At 37.9% G+C, this 15,571-nt stretch overlaps 1 protein-coding gene across 2 annotated transcripts in view; it reads right to left on the bottom strand.

The window, feature by feature from the left end:
- The window catches only part of STAT1 (signal transducer and activator of transcription 1), a 39,257-nt gene that overhangs the window by 12,127 nt on the left and 11,559 nt on the right, over window positions 1-15,571 (bottom strand). For both annotated transcript variants that reach the window (XM_087949550.1, XM_026667992.2), the window contains 9 exons: window positions 14,816-14,967; window positions 14,042-14,200; window positions 13,015-13,107; window positions 11,757-11,816; window positions 7,286-7,315; window positions 7,104-7,194; window positions 3,893-3,931; window positions 2,687-2,770; window positions 213-311 (listed from right to left, as the gene is read on the bottom strand). In XM_087949550.1, coding sequence (XP_087805676.1) covers window positions 213-311; window positions 2,687-2,770; window positions 3,893-3,931; window positions 7,104-7,194; window positions 7,286-7,315; window positions 11,757-11,816; window positions 13,015-13,107; window positions 14,042-14,200; window positions 14,816-14,967 — 807 coding nt within the window. The remainder of the gene's footprint in view (window positions 1-212; window positions 312-2,686; window positions 2,771-3,892; window positions 3,932-7,103; window positions 7,195-7,285; window positions 7,316-11,756; window positions 11,817-13,014; window positions 13,108-14,041; window positions 14,201-14,815; window positions 14,968-15,571) is intronic.

Raw genomic sequence — 15,571 nt, 5'->3', positions numbered from 1 at the left:
TTTGATCTGATTAGAGAATGTATCTTTTTCTACCAAAGATTAAAGCATTTTTATGACATAAAATGCTTCTAGTACAATGTCATAAATTCCGTTATGTTCAACAAGACTAAATTCTTTGTAAAAGCGTTTATGACGGAGACTTTAAAATCAGCCAGTCTGAATGCAGTGATTCTTAGCAATTTCAATCTTAGAAAAGGTGCTTCTTAAGTTACCTTAGGTTCATCCATCAGCATATTGTACCATAAAATGGAAGCCCATCCACTTGGTAATTGGCTGACGTTTGAGATCACAACAATTGGAAGGGAAGTGGTCTAGAAAGGGAAAAGTACAGAGACAAGCTAAGCAAATATTCATCAATGGTGAATTTTACCTAAAGGCAGAAAAAAATGAAGCTAGGTTCACATATCACATGGTCATGGCTTTTTAAATAGTTTTAAATAAGCTAGGAATGCAAGACCATTTTATAATCCGTGTATGTAAATTGTGAATCCACCCAAAGCTTCAATCCAGCCTTCTCCAAGTATTAGGCTTTTAATTCCATCCTCCTCTGTCACGCAGAGAAGATGAGAGTTATGGGTCTAAATCAGTGGTGTGAAACTCAATTTCATTGAGGGCTACATCAGGGTTGTGTTTGACTGGGGGGTGGCGGGGGTGGTGGTGGCCAGCCTCGTTTTTTGGTTCAATGGCCTCCTGAAATCCTCTGCCAGTGAAAATGGAGCTCAGGGGTGGCCCTGAGCTCCGTTTTTGCTGGCAGAAGGCTGCAGGAGGCCATTGCAGCTAAAAGCAGAGCCTGGGGGAACCACAGGTGGCTCACCCAAATTCTGTTTTCCCTGGCAGAGGTACCACGAGCCAATCCTTCCGTTTCCAGGGTGGCCCTGTGGGCCAGATCTAAGCACCCCTGCCCTAAACCAACAGAACTGAATGGCATAAGTTTGACATCAGACTATTAACTTCACAATATACAGCGGTGTCATTTAATCATTAGAGTGATTCAGGATTTAAGCAAAACACAGCAACAGCAACAGCTACAAAGCAACAGCTACAAAGAATAGGGTAATGAAATAATGAAAACTAATTAGAAGGTCACATTAAACACCTGTGGTCTAGCCCCAAAGAAGAAACAGAGCTTTGGGCTTTAGCTCCAAAATATCCTACACCAATCGATACAGTAAGCCAAGCAAGGACAGTCTGATTTTAGGTGTAAGGCTGCTTTAATCACTGAGGATCGTTTTTCCTAAATCACAACGTCAAACTTTTCTTAATTTTACTTAAGACTTGTATCAGCATCATAGACTACACCAACTGCACTGGAGAAGCAGTGATTATAGCCACTATCACTTCAGTTTCCATTTATCAATTCAGAGAAACGGACAATGAATGCAAGCAGCCAAGTGAACAAAGAGTAACCATCGAATTGCTTTTGAGGTATGACGACACCATCTCACAAACATGACCGTTAATTGGCACCATTTTACATTAGGACATTTGACAAAATAACTTCTCCTGTCATTTGTATGGTGACACTGACATGCACACCATCACTTCCAGTAATAAAACAGCCTCCAAAATATTGCATCCAATGGTACACTGCAGCAAACATTTTGGTGCTTTTTACCCATGAATATTCACTGGGTAATTCCCAATGTTTGCGGGCAACATTAAAGGAATAAATTTTTTTAGACTACCTTTGTGGAAAGGATGGTTTGGAAATGACCTATAAAGCCCTACCCAGCATGGGGCCAGGTCAGATGAGGATCACATCTCCTCAGTTACATTTACCTCTCCCATCGAGTCCAACAGAAGAGACATGTTATTGGGGTGCTGCCTGACAAGGAATGTTATTGAGGCACTGCAGATCCAGGAGGGCAGCTTTTCCTGCTGTGGCACTCGGCCTCTGAGGTTAGACTGGCTACATCCTATTGGTTTTTGGAAGGGTCTGATGATGGGTTTGCTACGGTGCCTGGGGATCTGATAGTGGAATGCAGCCCATGAAATGGTTACAACACTGTTTTTAAAGATTGATTGCCCTCTCCTGGAGATTATATTATGCTTTAGTGATTTTTAGAATAGAATTATTGGCCTGGTGTGATTGGACACACAAGGACTTTGTTTCTGGTGCATACAAACAACCAAGTGATAAGTCATGGATCATAAATCATAAGATCCAATCATAAGATACAAAACAACAATTGATTAATCATAATATACCAATAGGAGAAGGTAGTAGGAAAGATGAGAGGTGAGAAAGATGACAGTTTTAATAATATTTTTAAATTAAAAATTGTTTTAATTGTGTTCATTTTCATTTTTACTGTATGAGCCACCCACAGGCAAAAATGTGAGATGGGCAACTTATACAAATTGAACAAATGAACAAACCTGTGGCCCTAAAGCCTGCACATTGCATTTGTCAGCCCTTGGAAACTCTTTGACTAAGACTGTTGAAAATTGGTAGCATGTTTTTCCGGGTATTTTGAGCTTAGAAACTAATAAAAGTTGTAATAATCCTAAAACAATTCTATTAAAGATGTGTCACCTACAAGTGAAATGGCCATCCTTACTTTGTGATCTTCGATCTTCCTTCAAATGTTAAGTGTGGCCCTTAGCCACCAAAAGATTATCGACTTCTTCTGAAATGAAGTTAATGATATGCTACCCTATGCCTTTATTTTTTTAATCTACTTACTTCCAGTTCAATTACAAGGCCGTTCTGTTCCAATTTTGTCTCAAAACAGAGGGAATGGAGTTCTTCAGTTACAATGAGAGGACCCTTAAAAAATAAGAGAGGAACTTTAGTTTATCGTACTTAACTAACTTTAGCTATCTGACAGCCTCATATTTTATTCTTTCAAATATTGCAGCACATCTTCTACAAATATCTATAAAAAGAGAAAAAATGCAATCCCAATTGAAATTAATTACAGAAACCTCTTCTAAACTATTAAAGCAGCAGTTATAATATGGAACTTAGAAAGAAGGATGAGACTTATTAAGAGGGAACATGGGCCAATAAATAGACTTTTAGGGCTTTCTTTAAGTGCTAGCTCTGATAGCACCAAATCAATTTCAAATAACAAGACATTCTATCACCTATGAAGGAGTCATTAATTTGTTACTTTGTTAAAATTTATTGCATGTGGGGTTATTACAGGGAAATCCCTTTCATTTGATGTATTTGGTACCAAAGAAAGTGAGAAAGAACCAAATTGATCCTAAAAGCGTGAGTTTGATACTAATGCAAGGTGCCCTTAAAGAAATTTGAATGACTTTTAAAATGGGATAAAAAGGAATCCCAATTCCAAATTGGCTAAGAATTTTTATCTACATTAAATTTTGGGTGGCCCTAATTCAGATGAGAATTCCACCTATCAGTTTCACCCTCTGCCACCTGGAGTACTAAAATTTTGTGTTTCCTTCCTGAGATGGACCTCAGAATTCCTGCAAACCTCATCGCTGATTGCTCCTGTTCTAACCTAGTTGCAGGTTCAAAACAGGTAAGAGTTAAATCCTTATTCCGCACTCCAAATCTCTCAGAATTCTCCAGCCAGTATGGCTGGCTGAGAAATTGGGAGTTGATGTCCACAAGTCTTAAGCCTTGCCGATTTGGAGACCCCTGTTCTATGTGAAAAGTTGAAAGGCAAGAACCGGTGAATCTGTTGCTATTACACAATTAGTGATGAAGTTATTAGTGTTTGTTTCTGCAGCGTGGAAGCCTAAACTTGGCAGCTTTACAGCGTTCTGATTTAGGAGTTTTCAAATAAGCCTATACAGATTCACTTATTATACTTATGTATTATACTTATACCTTATTGTACTTATATACCTGTTGTCTAATAATTGCTTGACAAAATAAAATAAATAAAACTAAAGTGCTAAGGCATATTTTCCTTACCTCATTAGATCTTGAAACATTCTTTTGCTCTTTTAATTGCTACAAAAGAAGAAAACTGGGTTAAACCACATGCCTGTCAACATTTTTTGATGTATGGTTTAAAAGCTTCTTGCTCAATGTAGCCCCTTTCACTATTTTCCATATGTTATGGCTCCATTTCTTCTTATAGGAGTATCTCACACAAAACCATTCCCCAACTATATAGGCAACTTTTAACAATTCCCCTATAAACCTGCCAGACTGAGATTCACCAAGAAGCTTCTAGCAGAAAATTGAACTGGAGATGATCCTATTGATTATTAGTATTATAGAAGTGTATTGTGGAGATTTTGATTTTCAAACCTTTTAAACTGCAGAAAGAAGAGTGTGAAGTGTATCTTGACAGTAACTCACACTCTCACTATTTGAACTGGCAGATAATATTAATAAATCAGATTCTTTTCAAAAAGATTGCACTTCATCTCAAGGAATCAGTGTGTTCAGCCCTGGGTATGGATTAAACCCCGTCTCCTGAAAGATTAGATCATGCTTGGCTATGTGTTTTTATCTTTGTTTTCTATTATGTATATTGTGTTTTATTGTAAACTGCCTCAAGCCACATAAAAGTGAGATGGATATATATATTTTACTAATAAAAATTAGTAAGGTACTACACAGACATCACATCAGGACTGCCTTCAAAACAGACAGAAAAATAGCAGCCATCCTTAGCAACCCCAAAGATAAAATTGACCTGGAAAACCAAGGCATATACAAAGTCCCCTGTGCATCATGCCCGGCCACATACATTGGACAGACCAATAGAAGAATAAGTACCCACCTGGATGAACACAAAATGCAGTCAAAAAGCTGGAACACACTTCCTCACTAGTCCAACACATGGAAGCTACAGGTCATAGCATCAACTTCAATGGCACCAAAACCCTGGCCACTATGGAAAACCCTAGCCACAGAGTCATCAGAGAAGCCATAGAGATTGAAAAAGACCAGAAAGCATGAACAGAAGAGATGATTCCACCAGGCTGTCAATCATTTGGAAGCCTGCACTCACAAACAAAAATCTCCACACCACAAGCCAGGCAAACACCTGGGCACAAACAGATCCCCTGATACCTCCAGCTCAAACACACCCCAACCAGGCACCCAGATGAAACCCAGCTTCCTAACTAATGATAGCCGTCCATTTACCCGGCCAAGCTGCACTAAAGGCCTCCATTAAAGTAACACAATGCTGCCAGCCAATCAAAATACAAAAAGAGCCAAAAACAGACAGAAGATACCAGAGACACCCATCAAGCAGAACACAGCAAACTCCGAGACCAATAAACACAGACCAAGACTCCCAACCAATCAGGATGAAGAAAAACCATTCTGGCACAGCAATAGGCTGCCCCAAATTTAAATCTGAAACCACTGTAAAAGTCTGACCCACAGACGGACACAATACAGAAGCCTGATGATGGCAGATGAGATTCTGCTGAAACGTTGCTACAACTTTAAAAGAACTATAATGACGTGGGAAAATACCCGAACCAAGCCGAACACCATACATGTAAGTACCATGCAAAACTTAAGAAAACATATATATTTTTAAAGTCACAATATAGAAAATGTGAGCAATTTGATTATCTGTGCCTACACCGCAATAATCTACCCTTACAGACTTTTGGTTTTATTTTAGCCTATTTCTAAACTATAACAAATTTTAAGTTATCAAAAAAAAAATGAAAGAAACTTTCATTTAGAGAATGATTTAAAGATAAATACTATGCATTTCAGACACCAGGCAATACCTGTTTCCTAAAGGTTTGACAGAGTACTTAAAAAAAAACTGCAAATGTCCAATAACTGATAAATTGCTAAGAGAATCATATTGTAAAATTTTTGAATATAATATACATGATTACTTTAAAAAGTAAAACATTTCCCATATTACTCCTCCTCATTATAATACAGAAGTGGATACGATTCCACAACAATGACTTATGAACCAAATTAATTCCCATTATTAGATCTCGGTTCAAGGAAGCTGGGCTCCATTGTAAAATGGTCACTTTGTGTCATTCCCTTGGTAGAATCGGACTCTGAGGTAGAGGAGGAACAGCTCACAGGGAGTGGAGGTGTGGCTCCGGGAGGTTGTGGAGGAGGCTGGGGAAGGGCTGAGGCCGGCTGGGCAGTCAGAGGAAGAACCAGGCCCATCCCCTCTGCATCCTAGAACACGCAGGGAGGAATGGAGAAGGCAACAACTTGGTTTGCGAGAGAGGAAGTGGCAATGATCCTCATTGGTTACAGCTGGGGAGACGAGTATATAAAAGAGACTGTTAAAACACAGTGTTGCCAGAAACAAACGTGTTTTATTTTGGTCTGAAGTTATCTTGGTTGGCATCCTTCCAACAGACTGTGCTTTGTTATCTGCTTGAATTTGGTAAATACTTCTCCTGTTCTGCTGTGGAAATTTCATCATTGTAGTTTGTTTGGTTTTATTTTCACCTCTATCTGCTCATTAAATTCAGACTATATTGCTTTCTTTTGAAGACTATTTTTGAGTATGTTTTATCTCCAACTGAGTATTATTGAACAATGGGGCCAAGTTGGAGGCATTAAAGAACATTTATTGATGTTTTGTTATGTTTGTGTTACATTCTGGGTCACCACACTCTGGGTCCAATTCTACAAAGTGGTAAAAAGTACTAAAACTAAAGCAAGACAAAAGGAAGAATGACAAAAGTGCAGAAAGAACTTGAAAGAATCTTGGAGTCTATTCAAAGAAAGAAGAACTGTCAACCCTATTCAAAGTTATATGAGACTGCATGAAATAGTTCTTACTGGAGAGCCAAAATCTTAAATCATGAACTTCTCCCCCATGTCCTCATGAATGGGAAACATAGCCAGAGAACCATTTGTAGCATAAACTGACATCCTTGTCTCAGTCAGAGATCACTAGGATAAAGTGCTTTCAACTGGAATTGACTATTTAGTTGAGTTCATGGTAGGGTATGCTTTTTTTATTACGGTTTTTATTTCTTGTTGCGGTTTCTATATTTGTATTATTACTCTGCTCAGTGCTATCTGGAGTCTACAAGATTGGGATAAGCTTCAAAAGGTATAAAAAGCTCTATAAAAAAATCAACATCAAGTGCAAAAAGATAACTAACAAGGAGCCAAAGCAACTTCAGCATATCAAATCACAGAGATACCACAAACACCTCACCAAGTGTCTAAATTCTGCTGATAGGCTCCCGTTTGACTCTTCCAGGTTCAATACTTTGGTATTTGTCCCCAAGATGTTGAATTTTCTAAATCTATAAACGAGACAAGTGAAAACAAATGATATAACCTTATTTGTTATTTTACAAAAAATGCAAGAACAGGCACAAACTTGATTGAACGTACCCTTTCACTGTGACTTTCTCACTGACGTCTCTGCAAAATAAATTTAAAAAGGTCAGCTTATGAAGTGACAAGGCAGCCATTGTTCTATAGGATTTCACAATTATAATTCAGCATTCTCCAAAAATCGTTCCATTAAGCTTTTTATCAAGTTATCTCTATGTAACTTGGAAAAATCTCCCCCCTTTTCCTTTCACAATCAACTGCTCAGATTAAGGACACTGAGAAATCTTCAATTGGTAAGTGTTTTCTGTAAGCCTATTCTCACATCATTTTCACTTAAAAGCCTATTGTGAAGCTGGAGCCTCTTTCACTTCTACAAGGCTCATTTCTGAAACATTTGGCATCCAGTACTGAGTGTGGTTACTTTTAAATAAATTCATGAATTGCTATTAATGCAAATAATAAACTGGCCTGGTATTTATGGCCCAAGTATTTATATATTCTCCAACCTAGAATGGAGTTACGCCAAAGGATTTTGCCCGTTCTAAAGAAGGTCAAGAGCTTCCTTAAGACCCTAGCATTGCAAGGTGGAATGGAAATGGGACAGAGAATTGGGTTTTCTGTGAGTTTCCCAACATTACGGCACTTGTTGCCCCAAGTATAGTTCTTAATGACCCAGAAAATCCGCAGACTCTCTTTTTCAAGACGGTTTTAAATTTGAGATGAATGACAGGGTAGCCATTTTTCATCATGATATGCTGGTTTGAGCGGGTGGAGTTTCCATTTGGAGACTGCATCTCTGTTAAGCACCCAAAATGAATTATCTTATTATTTATTTTCAAAATAAAACTTACACATGGAGCACAAGTAGTCCCACTTACCAATGCTAATTATGGCCAGGATTGTTAAGCAAAGCATTTGTAAGCTGCAGCGTTACATAACCTGACCAATTTGTAATAGCAGTCCCAGTTGCTGTGCAGTTGTGCAATGAGGCAAATCCTGCCCAGTAGCAGCATCTCGTCATGAGATGGCCTCCTGCCATTTGTGACCTCCTGCCTCCTTCTGCATTGACTTTGCTTATAAAAAGTTGACCGAGGAGGTTGCAAATGGTCATTGTGTGATTGCAAGACGCTACAACGGATGCAACTATGAGGACTGGTCATTAAGTACCCCTCCTTCATATAACTTTGAACAATTGCTGAACAAGTAGCTGTTAACGAGAATTATTTGTAGTCTGTGAACAGATATACTTTGACAGATGAAGTAAAGGTAAAGGCTATTTGACTGACATTTGACTGAACCTTCTACTTATTCTGGGTTGCATTTTTTGTTCCTTAGCTCACTACAATCAGAATGAGAGTCACAGGGTCTGTAGCTATAATTGTTACATTGATGGATGAAATGCTATTCCTGTTGTAGTTTCCAAGTCACATAGCATATATAAAGGCATTTTTCTTCAAAGTAATGGAGTCATCATGGCACCGTAGCTGTCAGCAGCAAAGTATTTTATTTTCATTTAAACAATAGGAAATAACATTTTTATGGGACATCAGGAAAAAGGTTAAGAGCTGTTAATAGATAAATAGATCTTTCCTAAATGGATGTGTTTAAACAGGCTGGAGGGCCATCTGTTAAGAATGCTATAGTACTGAATTTTTTAACTGAGCAGGGAAAGTACTAGATCAAGGGTCACCAACCTGTGGGCAGCGGCCTAATGGCCACTGGGGCCATGTAACAGCCGGCCAATGCACGCATGGCGGTGTGCGTGCAGGGCCCCACTTGTTCAAGCGTCACTATGAGCGTTGCAGGTATTTGCGGCCCCACTCACACGAGCCTCATTGCTGGTGTTCACAGCCCCATTTGCACAAACCTTGTCACGGGCACCTGTGGCTCCACTTGCACGAGCCTCATTACGAATGTTGTAGACACTTGCACGTCCGCACATGCCCCTGCCCACACATGCGCCTCCCCTCTTTCCCCCTTCCAGGTCACCAACCCAGAAAGATTGGAGAACTCTACTAGATGAACTCAAAGCGCATTACAAATCCTTATATTCACGATTTTTTTTCTCAGATTCTCTTGTTTAAAAATAAATTAATAGTAATTAACTTTGATGAGTAACCAACGAAAGCAGCTAATCAGAAATTTTAGATACTATAGCAAAATACATAAAAACTGTACAACTGTAAGAAATGGAAATCATGCCAGACAAAGGTTGCAAGAAGAGTGTAGAATAGGGCAAAAGTAAAAGTTGTCTAAGTTTGGAAAGTGTGGAAATCAAGATCAGGGATCATTCGGAGTTCCGGTTTACAGGGCTTCGACGGCAAGCAGGAATCCGCGATCGTGCGTGGTTTCTGCCTGCGCTTGCCGCTGGAGTGCCCCAAGCCAGCCGGCTTCGGGGCTAAGCCACCCCATAGAGGTGGTGAAGACAGGGGAGACCTGGCAGGGTCGAGGGGAGCCGCACCTCTCCTCCTCAGCTGGCTAAGCTCCCTTTTCCGAAGGCGGTAAGAGCGGCGGTCAGAAATGGCCGCCTCAAAGAAGCACTCGGCCGGAAAAGAAAGTGCAGGAGGAAGTTAAGAAGTGAAAGTTTTTGGCTGACCGGGACAAAAAGTAACAACTAAGGTACCCTGGAATTTAAATTTTGCAAAAGATACATCACTCCCAAAGAAGAGTCGGAAGCAGCGAACGAAAGTGAAAAGGGAAAGTTTTTTTTTTCCTTCCTCACGCTGATAACGAGAAGATCTGAATAAAGAAATCAGAAAAATCCACTTTGGCACTAACAGGTAATTAAACTGGAAATTTAATTAAATGCCAAAGGGACAATAAAGATTTCTGAATATTAAAAAATCCTTTTTTTGTTATAAGTGGGAAGGGAGAGGAAAAGAATAAGAGCAGGACTTGGAAGGAGACTGCTTGGAATTTAAAAGAATTTAAAGTTAAATCTTAACAAGACTTCTAAAGGATACATTTTAACTGGAATTTTGTAACTAAATAGTAACCCCAAGAAGAGAAAGTGAAAAAAGAAGAAAGTGTTAAAAGAAACAGCTTGTGTGTATTTGGATTGTTTGGTGACTTTGGGATTTTTGGAAATCATATTTGAATGACTAAAAGTAATTGGCTGGTTGCTTAAAAAAAAAAACATTCTACAATGGCATCACTTCTGGATGGACTGAATGAACTGGATGAACTGAAAATTGAATTTAAAAAATATAAAGAAGAGGAACAAGAAGGGAAGGGCTCTTTTGGCTCTATTTTTCAATTCTTAGAAATGGCAATCGGTGTTTACAAGAAACAGCAAGAAAGGACTGCGCAACAAGATTGGGATAAAGAAGAAGCCATTTTTAATGAACAAGTAATTCTATCTGGGGAAGAAAGGGGAAAGGGGGGAAAGAGAATGGAGAATTTAAGACCTAAAAAACAGCCAAAAAAGGGAAAAATAATGTGAAAAGGGGATATAATGTTGGAAAACAACAGAAAAGGGGAATACAGAAGAGGGAAATGGAGGTGGAGAGACAGGGGGGTAAAAAGGGGAGAGAGAAGAAGAAGAAAGGGAAGAGAAGTTACAAAGGTCTGGAGCAAGATGTAAAGAAACAGGATTTATTCAGAGATAATGGGTGAAAATTTAACTGAAAAAGGGATTCTGTAAAGGTACATAAGATTGTATTGTTATATTTGTAATAGAAATAATGTTAGAAAATTGGAAACAACATATGATTAAAAAGTGGAATAAAATAGTCTGTGTAATTTAGTGAAACTCTTGTGAACAAAATAAATGAAATGAAATAAATGAGAGAATTGAATTAGGAAGGAATGGGAACATTTTAATTACTCAATGTTTTATAAAATATAAGTGAAGTGGGAGGGAAGTAATTATGGAAAGTTCATAAGTGTTCCCATAGAAGTATGATACTTATTTGAAAAGTAATGTGTAAAATGTTCAAGATTTAAATGAATATTAATATTAATGATAGAATTGAATTGGTATGGATTGTTGTTTTAATTATGTTATATATTTACAATTTTTTCTTTTTTTAAAATACATTGTGTAGTTTTAGAATGTACCAAGCAGAATCCGAACGGAAATTATGTATTACATTAAGTGTTATAATTTTAGGTGAAAGATATAAAAGCGTCATACTCCAATTAGTGATCACAGGAGAAATTTTGCTTAATGAGAAAAGATAATAGACAGCTGAAACAGGACAGACAAAGAATATAAGCATGGTGATTTGAACTGAGATGAAATAAATAAAATAAAATTAAGAAAGATGAAAGAGGGGAGAAGTTATATAGAAAACGTAGAATGATAATAAGATATGGAATGGAATATAAAAATGAGCATGAACTTGAATTTGTGTCTGCACGAAGAGATGTAACCCGGGATCAGGGTGCTTTCAAAAAAGATGTTTTATGTTTTTATGTTCTATGTTTTGTTTGTTTATGTTTGTTTTTAAAACTCAATAAAATTTTCAAAAAAAAAAAAAAAAAGATCAGGGATCATTCATCTGAATAGTGGTAACAGGTCACTTACTTATCAAACTGAACTTGCACTTTCAATTTGTAATTCAGCTCTTGGAGCTTCACCAGCAATCTGGAAGTTCAAGCAACACAAAGGTAAGAATAAAGAAAAAAATGATTTATTTTTTTTTGGTCTTGATGATCTTCCTTAAGCCCTTCAAGAAAATCATTTTCCTTACGTATCAGCCCAAGATCTAATTTGTATCTTTGTAACAGAAGATTCTTTGATTCTTGGAAGATCACAGTAAACAGAAATGGGAGCAAGTAAAATTATTCTTTTTTGTTTGTTTGTTTGTTAACAGGTGGTGAAGATTATGAGGAGGGCTGCCCCTCCTCTGCTGCTCAAATTTTTACAAGACTAAAAAACTTAATAAAGGAGAATATTTGTTGACACGAGGGATTCTCTGAGCTTGCTTGTTTTCTTGCAGATATTTCATTACCCAAACTAGGTAACATCAACTAGCACTGATACATCTGCAAGATAACAAGAAAACTCATAGAGCACCCAGAACCCCTCAACATTAAAAGAAACACCTGTCATCAGAGGAGGCACCACTGAGTTGAAAAACCATAATGTGCACACCAGCCTAATATTTTACTTATGAGATCATTGCAGGAGCCAATCCTAGTTTGAGCTGGGTAAGAGCTCTGCATGCAAATTCACTCAACACAATCCTACATGCATCTAACTAAAAACATATGGAAGACAATTCCTATATAGTTAAAGAATTGTATCCTGTGACATGGATAAGGTTCACATATCGTACTAAGTCACAATATGCTTCATTTTACTCATGTGTTTTGCAAAATCCAGCCTTTGTGATTCCAAGTTAAGATCTATTACCCATCTCTGCTTGAGGAGTGGAGCCAATCATGAAATGAGTCTAAGAACCAGAACTTGAGTACTTCACTATCTTCAATAGAAGAAACAGCAGAATGCAGAATCAGGTCTGCAGCAAAGTCTACATCTAAGTAAATGTTAACAAGCCCTAAAATATTGGCAATTTTATTTAAAATGATATTCTACTGAGAAACATTTTTTCTTCAGAATGTTAAGATGCAGCATATTTTTTCTTCCTAATTGGCTAAACTAGGAAATCATAAAATATTCTGAAAGAAAGCAGTAACAAACCATTTTGGTAAACTTGCACGGATCAGACTTGACTTGAGGGAGTCTTCCCTTTTACTTTAGTTTGGAATTAATCACTTCCTTTAAAGTTATTTTAAAAAAAACACCATACATGAATCACATCAGGTATAAAATGAATTACCTCAACTTTACTGTAAATTGTACTCCAGTCTTCAGAACCAATGGTCTCTGAGGATGCGTAGGCATGCAAGGCTGTCTTTCTACAACAAAGGAGCTGGATAGAGAAAAAAAAAAAGTAACTTTGAATTGTTTCAAAAGGGGAATCGAATATTATGCCAAAAATGAACAGATCCTCAATCTTCTATAATGTAAATGTGAACATTAAAAAAGAGGCTTTAAGTTTTCTTTTCAAGTTATTTATATGGAACAAACATCTAGCATGCTAGGAACAAAATTTATAAAGAACAATCTCTAAATAGTTAAAAATAAAAATATAATTTAAAATTGTTCTTTTAATACATTTCCATGGTTCTCTAAACCAGCTGACCTCAACCTTTGCAGCCTGATGACCTAGCTTTGGGAGTGGGGAGAGGGGAACTGGGCCACACAAGCAGGGGCTAGCCTGCAGGTGCACACAGCTTGACTCTCATGAATGGTATTGGCACACTTGCACAAGCAGCTCAACTGCCAAGTTGAGCTGCGTGCGCATGTGTGCCAGCCCACCGCTCGCATGAGTTGGGCTGGGCATGTGTGCAGGCCTGAGGCCCATTTGCGAATAGGCCACGGCCTATTGAGTACCCCTCCTATAAACAAATCTTCCCAATCCACACATTTTTGTCTAGGTTGGGGAAGCCTGATCCATCCCATCACAACTCTTTGGCATTTTTCTTCTAGCCTTCTGAGATTTTGAAGACTCTCTGCAATTTTCAAGGAAATCAGTCAGTAGGAGACACCTTTCAATTTCTTTTAAATTTGATCCAAATACAAACTAATCTAATTTAAAAACTGTACAACTTCAAACAAAAATTATTTCACTGGAGAGTTCAGATCTTTTGGGAATAATGTGACTGCTCACATTTCAACCAAATAATTTAATCAGCTAGATAAGAGAAAGGGACAGATTCTTCAGCTTGGATGGGAAGATGAAATATGCTTTTCTAAACAAGGAAATGCCCATTCTGACCCACCTAACACAAGAAAAAAAATACCTTTGAATGAGCTGCTTGAAGAGACTCCATGTCCGCTCACACAGCCCTTTCTTCTGTTGGGTAATGGGATCAGTTTCATAGGTGAATTTCTGTTCCAGCTCCTCCAATTTTTTAATCTGTTGAAGAATCTGCTGAAGGCTCTCAGCCACTGAGGTAAACCTATAATTACAATGATTGTATGTGAAGATTGCTACATTTCTCCTTAGGGTAACAAGCGCAGGAACCAGCAGTCTTTAACTGTTTAGGGCCAACATGTAACTTTACAAGACTCTTAAGACATGTGTCTCAGAGCATTCTTGGCATGCTTGAATCCATATACAACTGTTTGGACCCTGGATTCCACTTCTAAATCAGCAGTATTTCCCAAGTCTTCCAACCATTACTAATGTCCACTTTTTAGGGACATGAGTCACTTAAGAAATTTGCCCACCTGCAGAAATGCAACTGTTGGAACATTTGCTGAAAAGTTATTAGACCTGGTAGCATTGGAGGTCTGTTGGAATCCAAGTGTCATAATTCTCAAATGGCACAATCAACACAGTGCATTTTATCAACAGAAGAATGTAACCCACATATTTTAAAAACATTTTAAATATTTTAAAAATGTGGAAAACTCACAAACATGACGAGAGGAATAGCAGAATTCCAACCCTTCAGGAAGGTATTAGCTTTCAGAACAGATAGTTTTCTGTGAAAATTTTCAGGTACGTTTCCTTTCTGGATGAATTAATTCAGAAAATTCCTGATTGTACTTGCCATGCTTCAGAGACCTACCAGTTTTCAAGCTGATCTAGACAGGCGTTGGGTGGGCCGCCAATACAAGCCATCTGTTGTCGATGCTTCCATTCAACCAGCTCTTCTGTTATCAGAGCATTTTGGGTATTTTCAATCACAGGCAACGAAGAGGATATCGAGTGTAGCACATCCTAGAGAGAATCCAGTAAGAAACACATTCAAGTTATTACTCTACTATTAAGTTCAATCTTGGCAAGATCCATTTGAAAATTCAATTTTAAAAAAGAGCTCTAACATTCACGTGATGCACAGTGGGAATTTTCTGGAATACAGGAAGATGTTCTAGTCTTTAGCCAAGGGACATACTTACGTTGCAATAACTGCATCCAAAGGGCAGGATGCAGATTCAACACTCCACACCCTACTTGATAGGACTGTTGGGTAGAAATAACACAAGGAAGAAGCACCATGTACAATATATCTTCTAAGTTCTCGACTGAATTGTGGAATACATAGCTAACAAATAAATAAGAGGAACTAGTGGTCAACATACAAAGTAAGGAACCTTTCAATTTTTTAAAAAGCTATGGCAGCCAAAAGCATCAGTGGATAGTACAGTGACATCAATAAACAAGGCAGGAATGGAAGTCGGAGGGAAACCTAAATGAATGACTGTTAAACTTCTATTTGTCAACCCTACCATGGAGAGCAAAGCAAGAAATCAATGCCACAAGAATGCTAAACTACTTTTTAAAATACTAGCTGTAGCTAATAGAATATTGTAAATCTGATTGA

Source organism: Notechis scutatus, chromosome 1, assembly GCF_049901735.1.
Source record: "Notechis scutatus isolate UNSWTSFEM ecotype Mainland chromosome 1, rNotScu1.2, whole genome shotgun sequence".
Taxonomy (NCBI): domain Eukaryota; kingdom Metazoa; phylum Chordata; class Lepidosauria; order Squamata; family Elapidae; genus Notechis; species Notechis scutatus.
This window is presented reverse-complemented; position numbering and strand designations above follow the sequence as displayed.